At 48.0% G+C, this 19,683-nt stretch overlaps 1 protein-coding gene across 1 annotated transcript in view; it reads right to left on the bottom strand.

Moving 5' to 3' along the window:
• PI4KA (phosphatidylinositol 4-kinase alpha) overlaps positions 1-19,683 on the bottom strand; it is a 123,874-nt gene that overhangs the window by 70,293 nt on the left and 33,898 nt on the right. The window contains exons 9-19 of the mRNA XM_045887179.3: positions 16,696-16,761; positions 16,007-16,103; positions 14,138-14,329; positions 13,390-13,490; positions 12,618-12,747; positions 11,455-11,587; positions 9,888-9,983; positions 9,331-9,514; positions 8,783-8,886; positions 6,412-6,580; positions 3,369-3,419 (exon numbers count right to left, since the gene is read on the bottom strand). Coding sequence (XP_045743135.1) covers positions 3,369-3,419; positions 6,412-6,580; positions 8,783-8,886; positions 9,331-9,514; positions 9,888-9,983; positions 11,455-11,587; positions 12,618-12,747; positions 13,390-13,490; positions 14,138-14,329; positions 16,007-16,103; positions 16,696-16,761 — 1,323 coding nt within the window. The remainder of the gene's footprint in view (positions 1-3,368; positions 3,420-6,411; positions 6,581-8,782; positions 8,887-9,330; positions 9,515-9,887; positions 9,984-11,454; positions 11,588-12,617; positions 12,748-13,389; positions 13,491-14,137; positions 14,330-16,006; positions 16,104-16,695; positions 16,762-19,683) is intronic.

The raw sequence follows: 19,683 nt of genomic DNA, 5'->3' as shown, positions 1-19,683 counted from the left end.
TCCTAAACGTGGCTCTCTCAAAAACTCTGCCTGTAGCCCTTTGCCACGTCTGTCCCCTACCCAAAAGGTGACCTCTCCCTTCCAATGTGGCCTGCCCCACCTATGCTGGAGCCAGCCCAGGCTCCTCTGTGACCCGGCCCAGGTCAAGGCCCTCCAGCCTCCATGCTTTTCGTTCACCCACATCCACTCAATGCACTCAGATCCCCTCTTTCTCAAACTAGCTGACCCAGGTTTCAAGGCAATAGAGTGTTAATTCAGAGCACAGACCCTGAGCCAGGCTGCCTGGGTCCCAACCCTGGCTCTGACATTTAGTAGCTGTGGGACTCTGAGGCAAGTTCTGTGCCTCAGTTTCTCCACCTGTAAAATAGGGATAATAACAGCACCTACCTTATAGGGTTGTTGTAAGGAGTAGTGAGTTAATGACTGGATGGGGTTTACATCAGTGCTTGGTGCTTAGCAAAAGCTAGATAAGTACTATCTTTGTCTGAGAGAGTATCTAGCCCAGGGGTTCCTAACTGGGGGGCCCTGGGCAGGTTTCTCCCACTCAGCTTCCTGAGAATAAATGCAAAACCTTGTGAAGAGATGCATTTCTATGGAAGGAGAGGGCAAGACTTTCAAAGGAGTCCATGACCTAAAACCTGTTAGTCCACAAACCTAACTTTATAGGCACTGAGAGAATAAGTAACCTGTCCAAGGCCACAGAAATTACTGGGGGCACAGGGAAACTAGCTCTAAGTGAAGTGCACAAATGTTTTCTGAGCAGGAGGTGCAGCTTATCAAATCACTACAACAGTGGAACACACAAGACTCTAAGCATTAGATACCTTTCATGGGGCTTGATTAACTAATGGGCTAGACACTAAGAGAAGCAATTTAATCAGTGATATTTCTGAAGAAATACTCTTCTACGAAGTTGCAGGTCAAAGATCACCAAACCTAAGCTCTGAAGGAGCCTCAGAGATCACATGACCCAGTCTCCAGTGACCCCCTGCTCCAGGCTCCTAAGGTCACTGATAAATCACTGATAAGCTGCATTTGGATGGACACCCAGGCTTCCTGCCCCAAACCCACTGGCACGTCCACTGAACAAAGTACCTGGAGACACTCTGTCATCAAAAGATCCAAAACAGAGTATCTTCTTCCAAAAGAAAGGAAAGAAAGAAAAGAAAGATAACACATTAAAAAAAAAACAACTGTTGGAAACTAGTTTCTCCTAGAGGGTTCAAGGGGCAAACCAGGGAGCAAATATAAGATTCCATGATTCTCTGTGCTCTTTGTTGAGCAATAGAATCAAATATTTGTTTCCTCCCCCATAATATAACCATTAACTTTTGTTAAGACTACAATACTTATTCTATTCATGTAAAAGGTCACTGCAGTGGAGTAAACAAAGTATTTTAAGTCAGTGTGTGCTTGCCTATCATTGGTAACAGTCATGCCTACACTGACCCAGCTGGGCACTTCAGAGGGTCATCTTCATCTTTTCGAGAAGCTCTGTGGGCAAAGCAGGCCTATATAGAGAGGTTGTGATGCTCACCCAGGATCCCACGCACAGGACCAGGAGCCCAACCCTGGCCCCTGTGACCTGAACACCTATGTGTTCCCAACCAACCTCAATGGTCACTACTCCTGGAAAGTGCAAAGTGCCCCCTGGAATTTCTTCTATGCAGTTATCAAACTCTAAATAACAACAGCTATACAAGCTTGAAAGCTCACAGGCACACGGGTCAGAGAATTTTGGTGTTCAAACTCACCAGAATTCACGGATTCGAGTGTCACCCCAAACAAGCTCCCTGGCTGCCAAAACCTGCTCTCTCATGGAGCCTGCTGCCGGCCCTCCTCCCCTCCGACAGGCTGAGAGAGTGCCATGGACTTTATGCCCTTCACCCTTCCCTCCAGGCTAAACAAAGGATCCATGTACAATGGTACTTCTAAAACACAACTGTACAGTAATCGATATTAAGTATAAAATGAAAAAGTTTATGTTTTTAAAAACCAATGCAGGTGGTGATGAAAAATACCTCGGCAGAGAGTCCTGGCCATTCTCAAATCCTCAGAGCCTGTGGGAAGCACCTGATCGCAGGTGCAAAGCTGGTAAGGTCCCGAGGGGAGAGGGAAAAGCCGAGAGTACAGGGAGGCAGCTAGGGTGCAGGCAAACCACCCCCTCAAGCACACTCAGGCAAAGGAGACTGTCATTACACAGATGCAACAAGGGAACAAGCAACGCGGTTCCTGCTCCAGAATCGGCCACTTACGGGGCAGGGGAGACAGGAAAGAAAAGGACAAGCCGAAGCAAGGTGAATGGAAGCAGAATGTCACAAAGTGCAACCTGTGACATCTTAAAGGCAAGTGATAATAAACCAGTCAGTTCCCATTTTTCACCCACCTAAAATCAGACCCCTAAAGTCCCCAGATTCCGAATGATGAACATCCAGACTTCGTAAGTACAGAAACTGAGATCAGGAGAGGTGCCTCTCCATCCACCTGCCTGACTTCTACACCCCTGGGTCACCCTGGCAGCTCGGAGGTCAACCCCTCTGATGTTCCATGTGAAGGGACACGTGTGTGAGTGTTCAAGACTCGAACTGCGGGGAGTGGGGCAAGGTGGGAAGGAACTGGAAGGCAGAAGGAGCGCTTAACCAGAAGGTAGGTTTAGTGGGAGTTAGAGAGACACGGGCGGAAACAAGTATTAGAACCTGGGGCCATGGCTTAGGAGTGGCAGCTGGGGACAACTGAGAACGGGGAAAGAGATTTCTACAAAGGTCATCTGGGAAGCGAAGGCTGCAGACTGAGACGGGACAGGATGAGAGTGCTGCGGCGGGGGCCGGGGCCTAGACCGTGAGCTGCCACCATGCCGGCGGGCAGGGCTGTGCTCCAAAGTGTGGCCAGCCCCAGTGCCAACAGCGCTGCCCCCCCGAGGGCACGGGGGCTGCAGCTCCAAGTGCCAAGCACCGTGCAGAGGCCCCAGGCCTCATCTCACAGGAAGGGGTCGGGAAGGGGATGGGAGCAGAGCCTGCCCACCGTTAGTCAGAGGCACCAGAGCAGGGCATAAGACAGGACGAACCTGGAGCCGCACCTCAGATCTGGGAGCCACACAGGAGAGAACCAAAGTGGGACTCGTGGTCAAGTGGCAAGGAGGTTCAGGCAGGGCACGGAGAAAGGGAGTGAGGGGCTGTGGCCACAGCAGGCACACACCAGTGGGACAGTCACAAGAACAGCTGGTGGTGGCAGAAACCCAGCCACAAGTCCAGAATCACTGGGCCTCCAAACAGCATTTTGCTAAGGAATTTGCTGTGCACCACTAGGCAACATTGAAAATATGAGCACAGTATTTGAAGTCTGAAACCACTCAGTTAATGAATACTCACCACAGCAATTACAGGAATGAGTACACCCAAGTTCCCTGCGCTGCTAGAAGCCTAGAAAATAGAAGAATAGAGTCATTGAAAGCGTGTGTTTCTTTCATTTAAAAAAGAGTGTTAATTTCAGAGAAATAATGAGATATATAGACAGCGATATATAAACATGCTCACCCAATATCTTTTTTTTTTTTTTAAAGCAGGCTCCACACCTGGTGTGGAGCCCACCTTGAGGCTTGAACTCACGACCCTGAGATCAAGACTTGAACGGAGATCAAGAGTCATATGCTGAACTGACTGAGCCACCCAGGTGCCCCTCCAACATCATTTTAATAGCAAAAAAAAATGGAAACATGTCAAATAGTAGAATGATTACATAAATCATGGTACCTGTGTAAAATTAAATACCACACAGCTATTAAAAAGACAACTTTCTAAAAAATATTTAGTCACTTTGGAAAGTGCCCACAGCAAATTTTAAATGGGAAAAAAAAATCAGGATTTCAGAGTATGCTGCGATATAATCCCAATTATGAAAATAAATATATTTGCATAAAAAATCTAGGAGGAAGTCTGTCAAAATGTCAATGATGAGGGGCGCCTGAGTGACTCAGTTAAGCATCTGCCTTCGGCTCAGGTCATGATTTCAGGGTCCTGGGATTAAGTCCCACAGTGTCATCGGGCTCCCTGCTCAGCGGGGAGTCTGCTTCTCCCTCTGCCTCTGCCTCCCCCTGCCCATCCCCCGCCCACACTCTCCCTCTTTCTCTCTCAAATAAATAAAATATTTTTTAAAAATGCCAACGATGAGTATATCTGAGGAGAGGGATTATGGGTGCTTTTTATTTATCAGTTTCTGCATCTTTTCTACAATAAACATATGTTCTTTCCAAGTTATGGAAATTTTGGGGTTACTTTAAAAATAACTTTAAGGGCGCCTGGGTGGCTCAGATGGTTAAGCGTCTGCCTTCGGCTCAGGTCATGATCTCAGGGTCCTGGGATCGAGTCCCGCATCGGGTTCCCTGCTCAGTGCAGAGCCTGCTTCTCCCTCTCCCTCTGCCACTCCCTCTGCTTGTGCTCTTCTATCTCTCTGTCAAATAAATAAATAAAATCTTTAAAAATAAAAATAAAAATAACTTTAATAGTTATTGAAAACATGAGCACAGTATCTGAAGGTAGGTTCCCTGGTTGGACATACAAATAAGGTTATAAACTACAGTACACACTGATGAGCCTAAGTTCTGGAAGCACTCACCTAAGCACATTCAATTTGTTTTTTATATTAACAGTAGCAGCCAAGTGCATCGAGCACCCACTGCGTGCCAGGCAGTTCCAAGCGTTTCATATGTAATAACAAAATCTTTGGTGGAGAAAACAGGGTTTGAGTACCTTGCTATAGCCCCACGGCCGCTCAGCAGTGGGGGTAGAATCTCAAGACCTGCTTCCTCTTCTATGGAAACTAAGGGCTTCCCAGATATGCGATGACTGGGAAGAACTGTCATTTCTTAATTTATAATCCTAGCTCTTTGTCTTCAAAGGGGCACATGTTGGCCAATCCCCTCTCACTGACCCTGCAAGACCCCCTTATTTGCTGAGGCCCCAGCTTATGGGGAACGCACAGCAGTTGCTCAGTAAACACTGGGCTAGCCCCTGCATGATCACAAACAGGAACTATTTCGCAAAGAACAGGATTCACAGCTCTGCACCTGGAGAGCAGAAAAAGGGATCCCTGCACTGTCGGGGCCACAACCCCCACTCCCAGTCCGTGAATGAAGCATTACATCTTGAGTCTTGAGAATGTAAACTTGTAGCAAGAGCAGGCAGAGGGGAGCAGCCTTTGTGTCCAGGGGGCGTCCTTCTGGGCCCTGAGGTACAATTTCCAGGGGAGGCAAGGAGAACGACTCCTGAAACACCCTTCAGACACATCACAGCCTCTGCTTTCTCGGGTGCCGAGTGCCTCCCCACATCTCTGAGCAGTCCTCTCTTCCTGATGCCCAAGGCCCCACTGGACACCAGAGCTGCCTCTGTCTCTTTGTCAGGATGGCCTAGCTGTGCACCATCCTGGGAGACTTCAGAAATCACCCAGATCACTGTCAAGGGGTCTAGCAGAGCAAGGCTGAATTAGAGCGAAGGCTCTTAGAACCCCTTTTCGCACCAGCTACTCCCCCTTAGCCAAGATTTTCACACAGAGGGCTCCTTTTCACACAGTTTGCAACTTAGCTGTCATCTCCTCAGGTCTTCACACAACCCAATCTAAAGCGCTCTTCTCCACACTGCCCTGTTTTGGTTTTGCTGTCCAGGAGCAGGCCCCTTGTCTGCCTGTTCACTTCTGTAACCCCAGCACCTAGAACAAGGTCAAGAAACTGTGGCCGTGGCCAAATCTGACCCACCACCTGTTCTTGGAAATAGATTTTTATGGGGGCACAGCCGCCCATTCTTTTAACTGGCTTTATGCTACCAGGACAGAGCTGACTAGTTGCAACAGAGACTCTATGGCTCACAGAGCCTAAAACAAGTATAATCTGGCCTTTTACAGAGAAGGTGGGCTGACCGTTGACTAGGCACATAAACAGTAACTGTCTGGGGAAGGGAGGTGGGAGGAGAAGACAGAGGAGGATGAAGGTGGAGACTCTGGTAGAGAGACTGGCATCAGCATGACATGTGAAAGGGGAAATGATGGGGTAGGGGGCTTAACCTGCCTCAACCTCCCCAATCTGTCTCTCTGGGGCCCGAGACCTGTCATTTTGTCTGTCCCCATGGACCCGTCTCCCTGGATGGCCCAGATTAGGTTAGATCTGGCCCTTCTCATGTTGTCACTGCGTTCTGGTGAAAGCCTCCACTCCCTGGCTTCATGATGGCCGAGAGAAGGAAGAGAGGGGGTCTGGGGGAATCCCCACCCTGGGCCGGGGGAGGTAGCTGCCACGAGCCAGACACGGTCCTATAAGAAAGCCTACGAGAACCACCCTCTCTGCACCCTGCCAACACCCCTGAGAAAGAACCTTTGTTCTTGCTGTTTACCAGATGCCCCAGGGTGACCGCCCTCCTCCCTCCCTACCTTCAGGGCGGGCCCCTTCTCGCTGGCCCGCTCGCTGGCCCGCTTTCCCTCCAGCCCCAGCTGCACAAACAGCTCCAGCAGGTTCATGAGCAGCTCGTCCACGAGGTGCTCATCCTGGATGTTGGCTGCGATGTTGGCCAGGGCATTGATCACCGCCAGGGAGCAGTGCCTGGTGGGGAGAGAAAGGAGAGCTGCCACAACACGGGGCCTGGATTGCAGGGGTGAGGCCAGTTGACTCCTGCCTCACCACGCCCCTCAGTGCCTGTGAACGAAGGAGCCTCCAGAGTGGATAAACATCTCTGTGAACACCAGCCCCTAAAGGACAGTCAGCTGCTACTGAAATGGCTTTAACCTCTCCTGACATGCAGTAAGGGCCTCGGGGAGCTGCTTAGGTTCCAGGAATCCACACCTATGGAACTTGTGAAGATCTTAGGACACTTCTCTCTCAGTGTTGAAAGCCTACCATGTAGCTAAATCCCTGGCTGGGCCCTGCTTTCCTCTCAAATTATAGGTAGCCTTAATTCACTATTTCCGCCCACAAAACTCTCCTCTGACGATCGGCTCCTTCCCCACACTGTCTCCATGGGGCTGATGTTAGTAGTAGCTCACATCAGACACAAAGGAAGCACTCAGTGGCCCTGGGACAACTGGCATCAGGACAGTGCTGGCCCAGGTAAGCCCTGGATACAAAGCTGACAATGCCCCCCGACCCCCCACTCCCACAGAGAGACACAGCAAACCAGCAAGGCCGGCCAGGCTTCTGCAGGTGCTGGGGGCAGCCAGAGCCTGCCACTTTTATGCTGCATGACCTCAGATGAGTGGCTCACCTTTGAGTCTCAGTTTCCTCCTGAATAAAACAAGAATAATATAATTCCCTCCTTGCAGGGTGTAGGACAAATGAAACACTCCACGTGAAGCGTTGAGCACATCATCTGGCCCCCAGAAATCTCCCACCAAACAGCAGCCCTTCACAGACATGTGAAATCCTGGGCGGTAAGGGCAAATGAATGGCAGTAAAAGCTTCCACTGGTGAGGAAAAGGACAAACAACTTCTGGTGGTGGTATCAGAAAAGGCTTTATGGAAGAGCGAAATGGAGAAGTTGAAGAACTGGTAGGCATGGAGAAGGCCAAGTACTGCATACTGCAGCAAGACAGAGGCCAGGGTCAGAAGGAAAACAGCAGGAGAAAAGACAAGGAGGGGAGGGTGTGAGGGCCAAGGAGGTGCAGGAGTCACTTCGGGATAAGGAAGCAATGAGGGAAAGAGGTGCTTTGGTCTGTGTGTCAGTTTCTTCACAAAGACCAGGATGGACGGATGCATAGACGAAGGGGAAAGGAGCTGACTGTCTCCCTAAACCAGTCCTCAGGCTGTTCTGGTAGCCTGGGCTTGCAATGGAGGTAGTAAGAAGGCAAAGAAATGACAAGGCCAAGAGCTTGCATTTATCAAGAGCTTTCCTGTATACAATCTCAATTACCCACACAACTGGAGACAGATGTTCATTTGATGGATGACAGATGAAGAAACAAAGGCACAGAGAGGGTGAGCTTTTTCAAAGGTCACACAGCCACACTCCCACCCACTGAAGTGAGTTGGAGAGAACCTCAGACTGAGCCCTGCACATAAAGGTCAGAAAGAGAGAAAAGAAATGCCAACAAAGGGGCACATCTCTTCCTCCCTGCCCCACTCCTCTGTCCCGCTCTTCCCTTGATCTGTCAAACTCTTATGAGATCCTCCATATGTGGAAAAACATGCCCCTGCCCTCAAGGTATTCACAGTAAGGGCAAGGAACAGGCAAGGAAGCATATCTCAGTCTGCTGGGAAAACTGGCCAGACTTTACACAAATATCAAACAACTGAGCATGTAAAATGTCTATTCCCTTTGACCCTCCAAATCCCACCTCTCTGAATCTACCCTGAGGAAAGCATCAGAGACGCTCACAGATACCCAGCTATTAGATTGTTCGGTGTTGCACTTACCAGCAGGAAAACTGGCAAACTAACCTCCAAGCTAGGGACTGGTTAGATCTCGGTGCTGCTCTAAGATAGGACATTCTGCAGCCCTTAAAGGCGGCACATGGAAGAAGGTTAATGGCATGGCTGATGCGCTGTTACATAAAAAAGCCCGTCAGCTGGGTGGACATTTTGAGCCTGTCTGGAGTCAGGGAGGGTCTGAGGTAATGACACTGAGATGCTCAGCTCCCAGTGGCAGTCACATGGGGTCTTCATTTCCCACTTGTGCATGTGCTGATTTGTAGCACATAATGCTTTTGTAGGAAAAAAGTTTATTCAAAAGACAAATCCCCAAGCCTCATACTTTTAAAGGGAGCTGAAAACTGTCACGATCTAGAGTGACAACAAGGTCTAGAGAATTACCTGTAGCCATGATCCTTGTAATCTTTAGTGGCTGAGTACACGACAGAGCTGGCCTTCACGCTGATCTGCTGGAAGAGATTCCACACTTCCTGATAAATGTATTGCTGGAAGAGTGAGGTACACGGTTACCATGGCATGACTTCTCCATGAAAGCCCCTCCTTGGAACACGGAAAAGGCTCCTCTACCATCATTCAGAGCAAAAGCTTCTGGAATGTATGGACCATAAGGGCCTGAAAGACCATCAGGGGCATCCATTCCTAAAGCTTTCAGCAAACCTCAAAAGCTAAAAGGGAAATGGTTTCAAATTAAATCCTATTACATGTTATTAACATCGGCAAGAAATGAGTTTAAACCTCCTTTTCCCAGCACTTACAGAGCCATCACGCTATTCTCTTTTACTTGGAAAAAAGTCTCCCTGTTCAATGTCAAGACAGTTGTGAGCATTTAACTTATCTGAAGGGCAAATTTAATCTATTTTTGCACTCCTGATAGTCAAAGTAACAAAGCTTGCAGAGGATAGTGGGTTTCATTGCAGGTCCTGCCTTACATTTCCGGTGATAACCAGGCAGCCCAGCTGGTCGATAATGAGCACGTCAAGGGGGGAGGGGGGCTGGCAGAATTTCTGTTGCAGGATCTGCAGAATTGGCTCCATGACCTTTGGGGTGTCCCTCAGGGCCACCGCAATGTGTCCCAAGGCTCGGATGGTGTGGTCAGGAATCAAGTGAGCGTCCCTGTGGGAGGGAGGAAACAGAAGCATCCTGGGAACAGTCCTCTGTGAAATGAAACCCAGAAGCTACAGCCTGGACCCCAAGGTTACCACAGCCTTTCAGATGAAGCAGTCATCCGACCGTGGCACCCTGGAACCCTTACTTCCTGAAGAAACACAAAGTCCCTGGCTCTAGGCAGTAAGACACAGATCTTTCTCTGCTCCCAAACAGTGGTCCAGGATCAACATTCTAAGGTGGGTTTCACCTTAAATTGTGGGACAGACCTGATGCACGACTCCACACTGTGCAAGAAAGAAGCACAGATGTGCGAGATACCAGGTGGCCCCCCAACATGCCTGCAGAGAACAAGTGGCTGCCCCTTGAGGATGGAACGTACTTGTCGCTCTCCTGGGAGATGTAGAGCCGGTTGGAGAGGCTGGCCAGGAAGGCCTCCACGATCACTGTGTCCACCGTCAAGCCAGCTTTCAGGCACCTGGACCGTGAGGAAACCCACACAGCATTGGGCATCAGAACAACAGATGAGTGTTTTGTGTTTGCTTTTGGTCTCTTTGTCAGGTCTACAGAGTTTAAAGAACTGCTCTGAGCATTTTTCCCCCAGAAATCTGAATGAAAATCATTACACAGAATGAATTCAAAGAATCACTGCCAATTTTGCCCACTTGATAAATATCTCAGTCAGAAACAGTAACTTCATTATTTGACCAGAATAGTTTCCTTCAGAATGTTACACTCACCCTAATTCAATTTAAAATTTCCAGAACAGTTCCTTAACAAAAGTTACAGTAACTGATTCAAGACAGATGGTCCCAAGACAGCTGAGGGAATATTAAATGATATACCAAGGTTTTAATAGTATGGAGAAAAACTTATTTTCTAAAGAAAAGGGGTAATTTTAAAAGCCCCTAAGGACACAGAATTTTTTCAGGCATCTCTTGCTCTCTACACCTGTTTGGCTCCCAGGCCAGAGTCAGAGAAGAGCATGTGTCTGACAGAGAGGGCCATCATATTCTCTTGATGGCGCTTCTGAGAGCATGGAGCCAGAATTTAGAGGGAGAGATACATTTTCATATAAATCAGAATGTATGCGGTTTCTGAGTTTGGAGAGCAAGAGTTCACATAGCAGGAGCCTGGGCAGCACTCATCATATAAATCATATAAACCCCCCCCCCAAAAAAAATCATATAAAACCCGTCTCTTACACTAAAAATTACAAGGAAAAAACACAGAAAACATGACAATGTGTTGTTACTCTGGATGGTATAGGCTGATGGATAACTCTTTTCTTTCTACTTTTTTTCTACATTCCATAAATTTTCTCTCCCATTTTTTAATTATGTTTATGATAAAAAAACAACAACAAGCTTTATTAAAAAAAATAGGGGCGCCTGGGTGGCTCGGTCAGTTAAGCATCTGCCTTTGGCTCAGGTCATGATCCCAGGGGTCCTGGGATTGAGCCCCACATTGGGCTCCCTGCTCAGCAGGGAGCCTGCTTCTCCCTCTCCCTCTGCCCCTTCTTCCTGAACCCCCCCTCCCACAGCTTGTGTTCTCTCTCTCTCAACATAAATAAAATCTTTAAAAAAAAAATATGTGGGGTGCCTGGGTGGCATAGCCGGTTAAGCATCTGACTCTTGATTTTGGATCAGGTCGTGATCTCAGGGTCATGAGATCGAGCTCCACATCAGGCTCTGCACTGAGCACAGAGTCTGCTTGAGACTCTCTCTCCTCTTCCTCTGCTCCTCCCTCCTGCGCATGCATGCATGTGTTCTCTCTCTCTCTAAAATAAATGGATAAATCTTTTTAAAAAATCATTAAATCAGGTGTAGGTTTATAATAATCTGAAACAAGCTTTAAAAAATTATGAACGTTTCTTATTTTTTAGTAATTTTATCTGAAGCCTGTTTCCTTCCTCCCCATGTCACCCACCCCTCTGGCTGGTCTCCCACCTGCAGATGTTGTCAATGGCAATGTCCCGGAGCTGCTCATACATGGAGGGTTGGGTCTTCTTTCCCGACATGACATTCAGGGTTGACTCAGAATGCTCGTTGGTTACACTGATTTTTATATCATTGCCAGCAACTAAATGTAAAAATTCAAGTATGTATCCGGTTAAACCTGTCACTTTCCATCCCCTTGTCTGTAATTCAAAACCAAAATAATATACTGATCATTTTTAGCTTATGAAACAACCCCTCTAAAAGGATTTGACCAAACGTTTCAGAAACAAAAGTGAGAAAAGAAAGGATGAAATGAACATGCTTAAACAAAAGGAAGAATATTTAGGTTGCAAAATGATAAATGGGTACCACAGCAATTTCTTAAGAAATGGTTTGAAAGTCCTGATGAACACCCACAGGTACCCAGCCCTGAGGGTGAGGCGTGGTTCTGTCCCTGAGGGTTATGTAGCTAATGTGCACAAGAACAGTAAGGGTGGGGGGGTGAGTGTGAGAGCAGGAGTCTTAGAGCCACAGAGACCCCTCCTTGTCCCAGGGTCCAGGGAAACGTCTTATCTGCTTGGAGATTGGGTTTCTTCATCTGAAGGGAGAAGATAAAGCACCCATCTTCACAGGACTGAGTGGGTGGGATGAGCAATACAACATTAAAGCCCAGGAGGAAGCAGGTATTAATGAATGCTAATGGTTACAGGTGGCCAGATTTGCTCTGAGCCCATGTCCCTGTCATAGAAACATGATAATACACTCACGAGGCAGGGATAGGGACTAGCTGAGATCCAGCATGGAGAGCTCCTGGCCAGTGTCTGGGACACACTGGACTCACGCTTTAGACTGTCTCAGTGACAGAAGGAGCCAAAAACAAAGAGAAAGTGGAACTAGAAGACCCCTCAGTGGTGGCAGGAGTATATGCCAGGGAAGGGGAAGGAAGGAAAGAACTGGAGCCCAGCGGGGGTCATGTAAGGAAAGCCATGAGGAAAGGCATAAAGGAGGAATGAGCCCAAGGACAGGGCAGGGCGCATAGGCCAGCCACAAGCTCTCAGCCACAAAACCATGGCGGGCTGGCACACAAGGTCACGCGGTCCTTTTCTTGGAGCCTCAGGGACACATGGGATTTAGGAGCTGGAGAAGTGGCCTTGGGTACAGCCATCCGTTACCTGTGTGGTATTGACTGTGGCACTTATAGAGCTTCACCAGCACAGGGGACGGGACAACCAGGAAGTCCCGCAGAGATGGCGTCACTGAATGCACCACCACCGGGAACCTCTCACACAGGCGGCCCAGACCCTGCAACACACCATCAACCCATCATACAACGTGAGTTGTAGCCACTGAGCAGGCCCAAGCAATAGACACCCAACCTTTCAGATACCCGAGTTGGACCAGAAACTTCCAAGGTCAAAACAGGGCCACTTTGCTCACGGGGCAGAAAAAGACAGGAAAGGAGAATGGTCTAGACTCTGCTCAGCCTAAAGGGGAGATATATTGCTAAAGTGTGTCCATTTCTTTTGGAAGCGAATTTAGGGAAGAAAGGATACACAACATGATTTCTGAACAATGGCAGCTATGGTAACTGGGATTAGTAACTTGGCAAGGTGAGAGTCTCTGAGAGCAGAGCCAGCACTGCAGACATCAGGAGGTGTCCTCAGGACTTTGCCTGCAGCCTTGGGAACAGCCCAGTAGACACAGGGCGGCCTCTCCACAAAGGAGGACTCAGCTGCGCCTGGAAATCACAGAAATCCCTGGCACACTGTCAGCAGCAGCCCCCCACTCATCGATGAACTGTGTCTACAGTAGGCTCTAGTTCAAGTTCCTAAAGACAACAGCTCAGGTTCTGCTGCTGGTATGCCAACCAGAACCTAAATGATATAACAAGAAGACTGCCCTAGTTGATGGGATCGAAGCCTTGCAAGTGTCAGTGAGACTGACCTGCAGACAGCAGATAAGCAAGGGCAAATGAGCAATGATGACTTTGCTGGACGTCTTAGACTGCAGCTTCTCAGAGAGCTTGATGCAAAGATTTTCAGCACCTAAATTCAAAAAAATGAGAGGAGGGTATGGATGATTCGCGAAGGCCAAAATTTACAAAATACTTGTTCACCAATTGATCATACAATTAAATGCCCAGGGGCATACTTTTTGCAGGCTTTATTAATAATGAGTGGTTATACCAGAAAGTATTTACAGGCAGGCAGGCATCCTTAACTGAAACCTCATCCCTGCTCCATTTCTGCTGTTGTGAAAACACCAACCCATGTGGCGTGTGACTGCTCTCTCCTCTCTGCTGGCCCTGAGCCTCTCGTCCCCAATGCTCTGCATGTGGCAGCCATCCACAGTCTGCCACACACTTCCCATTTTGCTGTTCAACCTAGACAAGCACCTTTTCCTCCGGCACGGAGCTCCCACTTCTCCACATAAAAGCCCCTGAGGAAATAAACCCACGAAAGGCTTTATGCCTTTCCTCATGGCTTTCCCTACATGACCCCCGCTGGGCTCCAGTTCTTTCCTTCCTTCCCCTTCCCTGGCATATACTCCTAAAGCCGAAAGAACCATCAAGAAGCTATGGAGAGGACCCACAGACCCTGTGGCCCCGGCCATCACCTCCTCCCATGTCCAGTTTCCTCAGCCTGAGGACAGGGTACCAGACATCTGGGGCACGGCAGTGGCCGATGCTCACCCTGCTCGTCCTTCACGGCCCACACCATGAGGTCCACGCAGGCAGCGTTTGCCTGGCAGCGCAGCTTGAGGGGGCTCAGCTCATTGTGGATCCGGTCTGCATCATGCAGAATCTTCTGAAGCTCCCCCTGGCTCGTGTTGAACTGCTCCAGCACAAAATCATGGATCTCCTTCACAAAGGAGGTTGGGAGGTCTGTGGGAAAGAGAACAGGCACTGCAGGTGGAAACAAACCACGAAAATTCAGGCAGTAGCTCTACGGTCTCTCCCACTCTAACAGAAACCCAAGAGGAGTAGGTCTGCTGCTGGCTCCTCTGGTTGTAAGAGTGGCCGCTGCAGGGGGCACCTGGGTGGCTCGGTCGGTTAAGCGTCTGACTCTTGATCTCAGCTCAAGTCATGGGTCATGAGATCGAGCCCCTGCTTAAGATTCTCTCTCTCCCTCTGCCCCTCCCCCACCTGCTCTCTCTCTCTCTCTCTCTCTCACACACACACACACACATGCACGCACGCGTGTGCTCTCTCTCTCAAAAAAAAAAAGAAAGAAAAAAGAAAAGAGTGCCTACTCTCGGCACACGTGCTACCAGGCACTCAGAGAAAATGACCATTTCCCAGGGAAGTGAGAGCAATGCTGTGTTTTAAGCAGTCAATATACTAAAACCTGAATGTCTGAAACACAGAAACTGGGATGTATCACTGGTGGAACTGGTCCAACTAACAAGGAGAAATACTTTAGTGATTTTTTTTTTTTTTAACGAAAAGGTTGTTGGCTATCAGCTAAGGGGAAAAACTGGTTGTAGCCTGAAGAAGAGAATCCCTGGCTACAGGGCTACATCTTTGGGGCGCCCAGAGTTCACAGCTTCTTCCAACTCTCACCTTTGGGGCCTGGAAAAATCAGGAGAATCCCCATGATGGGCACAAGACAGAAGAGCCAAGGAAGCCAGCAACATGAGGCTCAGGTGGGGAGAGAAGCGTCAGGGCATCTGAAGGTCAGGTTGGGCAGGGCAGTCCCTTCCACCCTTCTTTGTGAACCTAACACTTGTTGGGTCCCCAGCCAGACACAGATTCCCAGGAGTTCTTGGAACCAAATTAGGAAAACAGCTAACTAGATTATAGTACATCTGCTTGATAGAATACTACATGGCCATCAAAACTTATGTTGATGGAGAACATTCTGTAACATAAGAGAACGCAGGAAACATGTTTTAAAAATGCACAAAAGGGAATGGGGTGCCTGGGTGGCTCAGCTGGTTAAGCGACTGCCTTTGGCTCAGGTCATGATCCTGGGGTCTTGGGATCGAGTCCCACATTGGGTTCCCCCTGCTCTGTGGGGAGCCTGCTTCTCTCTCTCCCTCTGCTTGCCACTCCCCCTGCTTATGCTGTCAAATAAATAAATTAATTTTTAAAATCTTTAAAAAATTAAAAAGTTAAAAAAAAATAAAAATGCACAAAAGGGAAACTGGAAGGAAAGGCTAAATTTGTATGTGTGCATGTGCTAAACTATTAAGATATTTTCTCTGAGTTATAAGATTATGAAGTCCTCATTTTCTTATTTTTTAAACTTTTTGAAATGTCTAAAATAGACATGATAAATTGTATACATGATTGGGTGATCAGGACAAGACAACACAGTCATGTCAGAAAAGCCCCTGAGGAAATAAACCCACGAAAGGAGCCAGCATTGATGCTATTAGGGGTGCAGGATCATGAACAGATTTTTTTTTTCTTATTTGCCTTTTTTCCCCAAATTTCGGTGATGGGACCATGTTACTCGTGTGTTTTTAAGGGGCCCCAGCAGAAAGGAAGCACAGACCTGCGGCAGTGGCCTGGAACCCGGTGTCACCACAGTCACACGCGGGCGCAAACCGTCCGTACCTTTCATGTAGTACAGAGTGTCACGCAGCATCTTGAACATGGCCACGTAGAGAGGGTCGCTGAATGTGGTGTAGTAGAGATCAGCGCTAGGGTTGGCCTGTGAGGGAGCAGAGGCACGTGACCACACCACGGAAACCCTCCGGACCTCCCTCTGCCTTCTAGGGTGAGGCCCGGCTGAGTGAGTATTATATTCCTGACATAGCATTAGAGAGATGGAATGACCATTTGTCATGATTCACCACTTGAAACACTTGAATTACTCTCCTCCCTCTCTTAAGCATCAGGCAGAGGAAAACTAAAGACTCAGGCTGTCCAGAGATGCCTGTTGGGGTGCCGCCACCTGCACCCTCCAGACTGGTTTCTCCATATGTTGTTCTTTTTTTTTTTTCATAGGTTGTTCTAATGGGAAGAACCACCCTCCTGTTGCTGAAAACTCAGCAACTTTGGCTGTCTTACAGGAACTGGAGAAGGAGAAAGACAGCCAAACGGCCATCAGATCACTGTGAGGTGATCCATTTAAAAGAGGGAGCACAAGCAAGCTCTCAGGTGGCAGTTTTGTGGCCACTATGGGGGCTAAGCTGAAAGCTCACTGACAACCCTGTCACTCCAGCTCCCACCCACAAACTCTTCCTGTTCTCTCCATGCACATTCTCACATCAGGCTGATCTCAGGACCCCGAAGGGATGTACCTCTATCACGCTGGCTACGACTGCATCCAAGGATTTGAGGACAGGCTCCTCGACAATCTTCTTCACCTATCAGAGAAACAAGACCTTGTGAGGTCCCTGACAAACACAGTGAGAGACAGGAATGCCAGTTCCCTCTAATAAAGAACAAATCATGTTGACAGGTGAAACCACATAACACACTCATGAGATGAAAAACGCAATGGAAATGATAGGCCAACAATATACTCATTATGTCTCCACATCAAACTATAACACACAAAATGTCCTTAATTCTGCCATCACTTGGAACTTGTCTTCTTGACCTTGATTGGAATAACATAAAAATGGGAAAGGAACCAACTCCCTCAAATTTGCTGACATTAGATTTCCATTTCCAGGATGCGAAAGTGTTCAGACTCCAGGTATCACTGACAATTCACCCAAACCTCCTCCCAGACATCAGGGACACCTTCACAGCCAGTCTTTGGCCCTGATGACTCCGGACTCCTCCTCCTGCAGGCCTGGTACACTGGCTCTTCGGAAGCTGCCTAGGTACTCAGAATGCAACACACATTCTAAATTTCTAACAGAAGCACTTATTTCCACCCATTCTCTGTACCAGCATTCAGTACAGGAATGAACTGTTCTGGCAGCTGCAGAGCCTCCTGATAGAACTGCCTGCCACCCCAACTGTAGTACTTCAAGAAGCTGATTTTCAATACACATAGACAATGATAAACAACATGCCAGGAGAAGAAATGAAAAATTGCCTAGAAGAAAAGCTAACCTCAAGAAGTTAAAATATCCTGGAAAAAAGAACTGCCTCTATAAAAGAGTGTGAAACATGCAGCCTTCAGTTGGGATTTCTGACATGATACTAGGAAGAGTCACCTGACCATCTGAGAAGGCCACCCAGGCCAGCGTTCTGTCTGGGACACTAACAGGGAGGAGCAGTTTAGGGAGAGTTTTCCTTCTTGAGGGCAACTTCAAAAACATCGTAAGGCTATTTAGTAATTCATTATGGCTCTATCCTTCATTAATTATTGCCAATGCTTTAATGTCTTTTTTTTTTTTTTTTTTTAAGTCAGCTCCCCTCCCAGCATGGAGCCCAACTCAGGGCTTGAACTCACAACTCTGAGATCAAGACCTGAGCTGAGATCAAGAGTTGGATGCTCAATGAACTGAACCACCCAGGTGCCCCTGCTTTAATGTCTTCATATATCTTCAGCCTAAAGCCATCTCCTAGAGGGATTTCCTTTCACACTCTACACTGAGGGAGACCCTCTCATTCTTTCCAAAGGAGAAAGTCTCATTTTTAGAGTCTGTCCATGACAACGTCTTTATCCTTATCTACCCACTTGACTCTGTCTCAAAGCAACTCAGCTCAATCATAACAACTTCAGAGCCCTTGGATCCGAGACCCATCTATTTCAGGATTGGGACAATGGCACCAATGTCTTCTCTGATGTCACCTCAGAGGTCATCCCAAGGTATCCAAATATGAAAAATAAAGGTTTCGTATTGATTTAAAAATATCAGCCCATAGGAAGGAGTCAGGTGCAATAGGAACTAGGCATTGGGTCAGATTCCCTGGGACTGAGCCCCAGCCCTGCCCTTTGCCGATGGATGCTTGATGTATTTGGCACTGATTGCCTTACCTCTAAAATGGGGATGAATGCCTGCCTCTCCCACATGAGTGCTGCAAGGAGTCAATGAAAACACTGCAAAAATGACTCCATGAATGTTACTCTTCCCTTCTTCCATCAAAAATTTATGACTTCTAGGGGCGCCTGGGTGGCTCAGTTGGTTAAGCAACTGCCTTCGGCTCAGGTCATGATCCTGGAGTCCCGGGATCGAGTCCCGCATCGGGCTCCCTGCTCGGCAGGGAGTCTGCTTCTCCCTCTGACCCTCCCCCCTCTCATGTGCTCTCTCTCATTCTCTCTCTCTCAAATAAATAAATAAAATCTTTTAAACAAACAACAACAACAACAAAAAAAAATTTATGACTTCTGGGGCACCTGCGTGGTTCAGTTGTTAAGCATCTGCCTTCGGCTTAGGTCATGATCCCAGGGTCCTGGGACTGAGCCTCGCATCGGGTTCCCTGCTCTACGGGAGGCCTGCTTCTCCCTCTCCCACTCCCCCTGCTTGTGTTCCCTCTCTCGCTGTGTCTGTCTCTGTCAAATGGATAAATAAAATCTTTAAAAAAAAAAAAATTATGACTTCTAAGTTATTTTCTGAAATACTGAAAAACTCCTAGTTTTTCGTTTGGGAAAAACAACAACAACAACAACAGGCTTGGGTGCCTGGGTGGCTCAGTTGGTTAAGCGTCCAACTCTTGATTTTGGCTCTGGTCATGACCTCAGGCTCGTGAGATTAAGCCCTGTGTTGGGCTCCACGCTCAGCAGAGTCTGCTTGAGATCCTCTCTCCTTCTCCCTCTGTCTGTCTACCTCTACCCCTCCCCAAATCACTCACTGCTCTCTCTCTAAAAAAACCAAAATGAAACAAAAAGAAACGAACAAAAAAGAGCCATGTTTGGTGCGCCTGGGTGGCTCAGTCGTTAAGCGTCTGCATTCAGCTCAGGTCATGGTCCCAGGGTCCTGGGATTGAGCCCCACATCAGGCTCCCTGCTCTGTGGGAAGCCTGCTTCTCCCTCTCCCACTCCCCCTGCTTGTGTTCCCTCTCTTGCTGTGTCTCTCTCTCTGTCAAATAAATAAATAAATAAAAATCTTAAAAAAAAAAAAAAAAAAAAGCCATGCTTGGGGCGCCTGGGTGGCTCAGTCGTTAAGCGTCTGCCTTCGGCTCAGGTCATGATCCCAGGGTCCTGGGATCGAGCCCTGCATCAGGCTCCCTGCTCTGCGGGAAGCCTGCTTCTCCCTCTACCGGTACCCCTGCTTGTGTTCCCTCTCTTGCTGTGTATCTCTCTGTCAAATAAATAAATAAAATCTTTAAAAAAAAAAAAAAAAAAGCCATGCTTACACCACTAGCAATTTTACTGATTGAAGTACACG

This window comes from Mirounga angustirostris, unplaced genomic scaffold (genome assembly GCF_029215605.1).
Source record: "Mirounga angustirostris isolate CCGP_5_RB_7025 unplaced genomic scaffold, mMirAng1.0.hap1 SCAF_14, whole genome shotgun sequence".
Taxonomy (NCBI): domain Eukaryota; kingdom Metazoa; phylum Chordata; class Mammalia; order Carnivora; family Phocidae; genus Mirounga; species Mirounga angustirostris.
The sequence above is the reverse complement of the archived record's forward strand: the minus strand, read 5'-3'. Positions and strand labels throughout refer to the sequence as shown.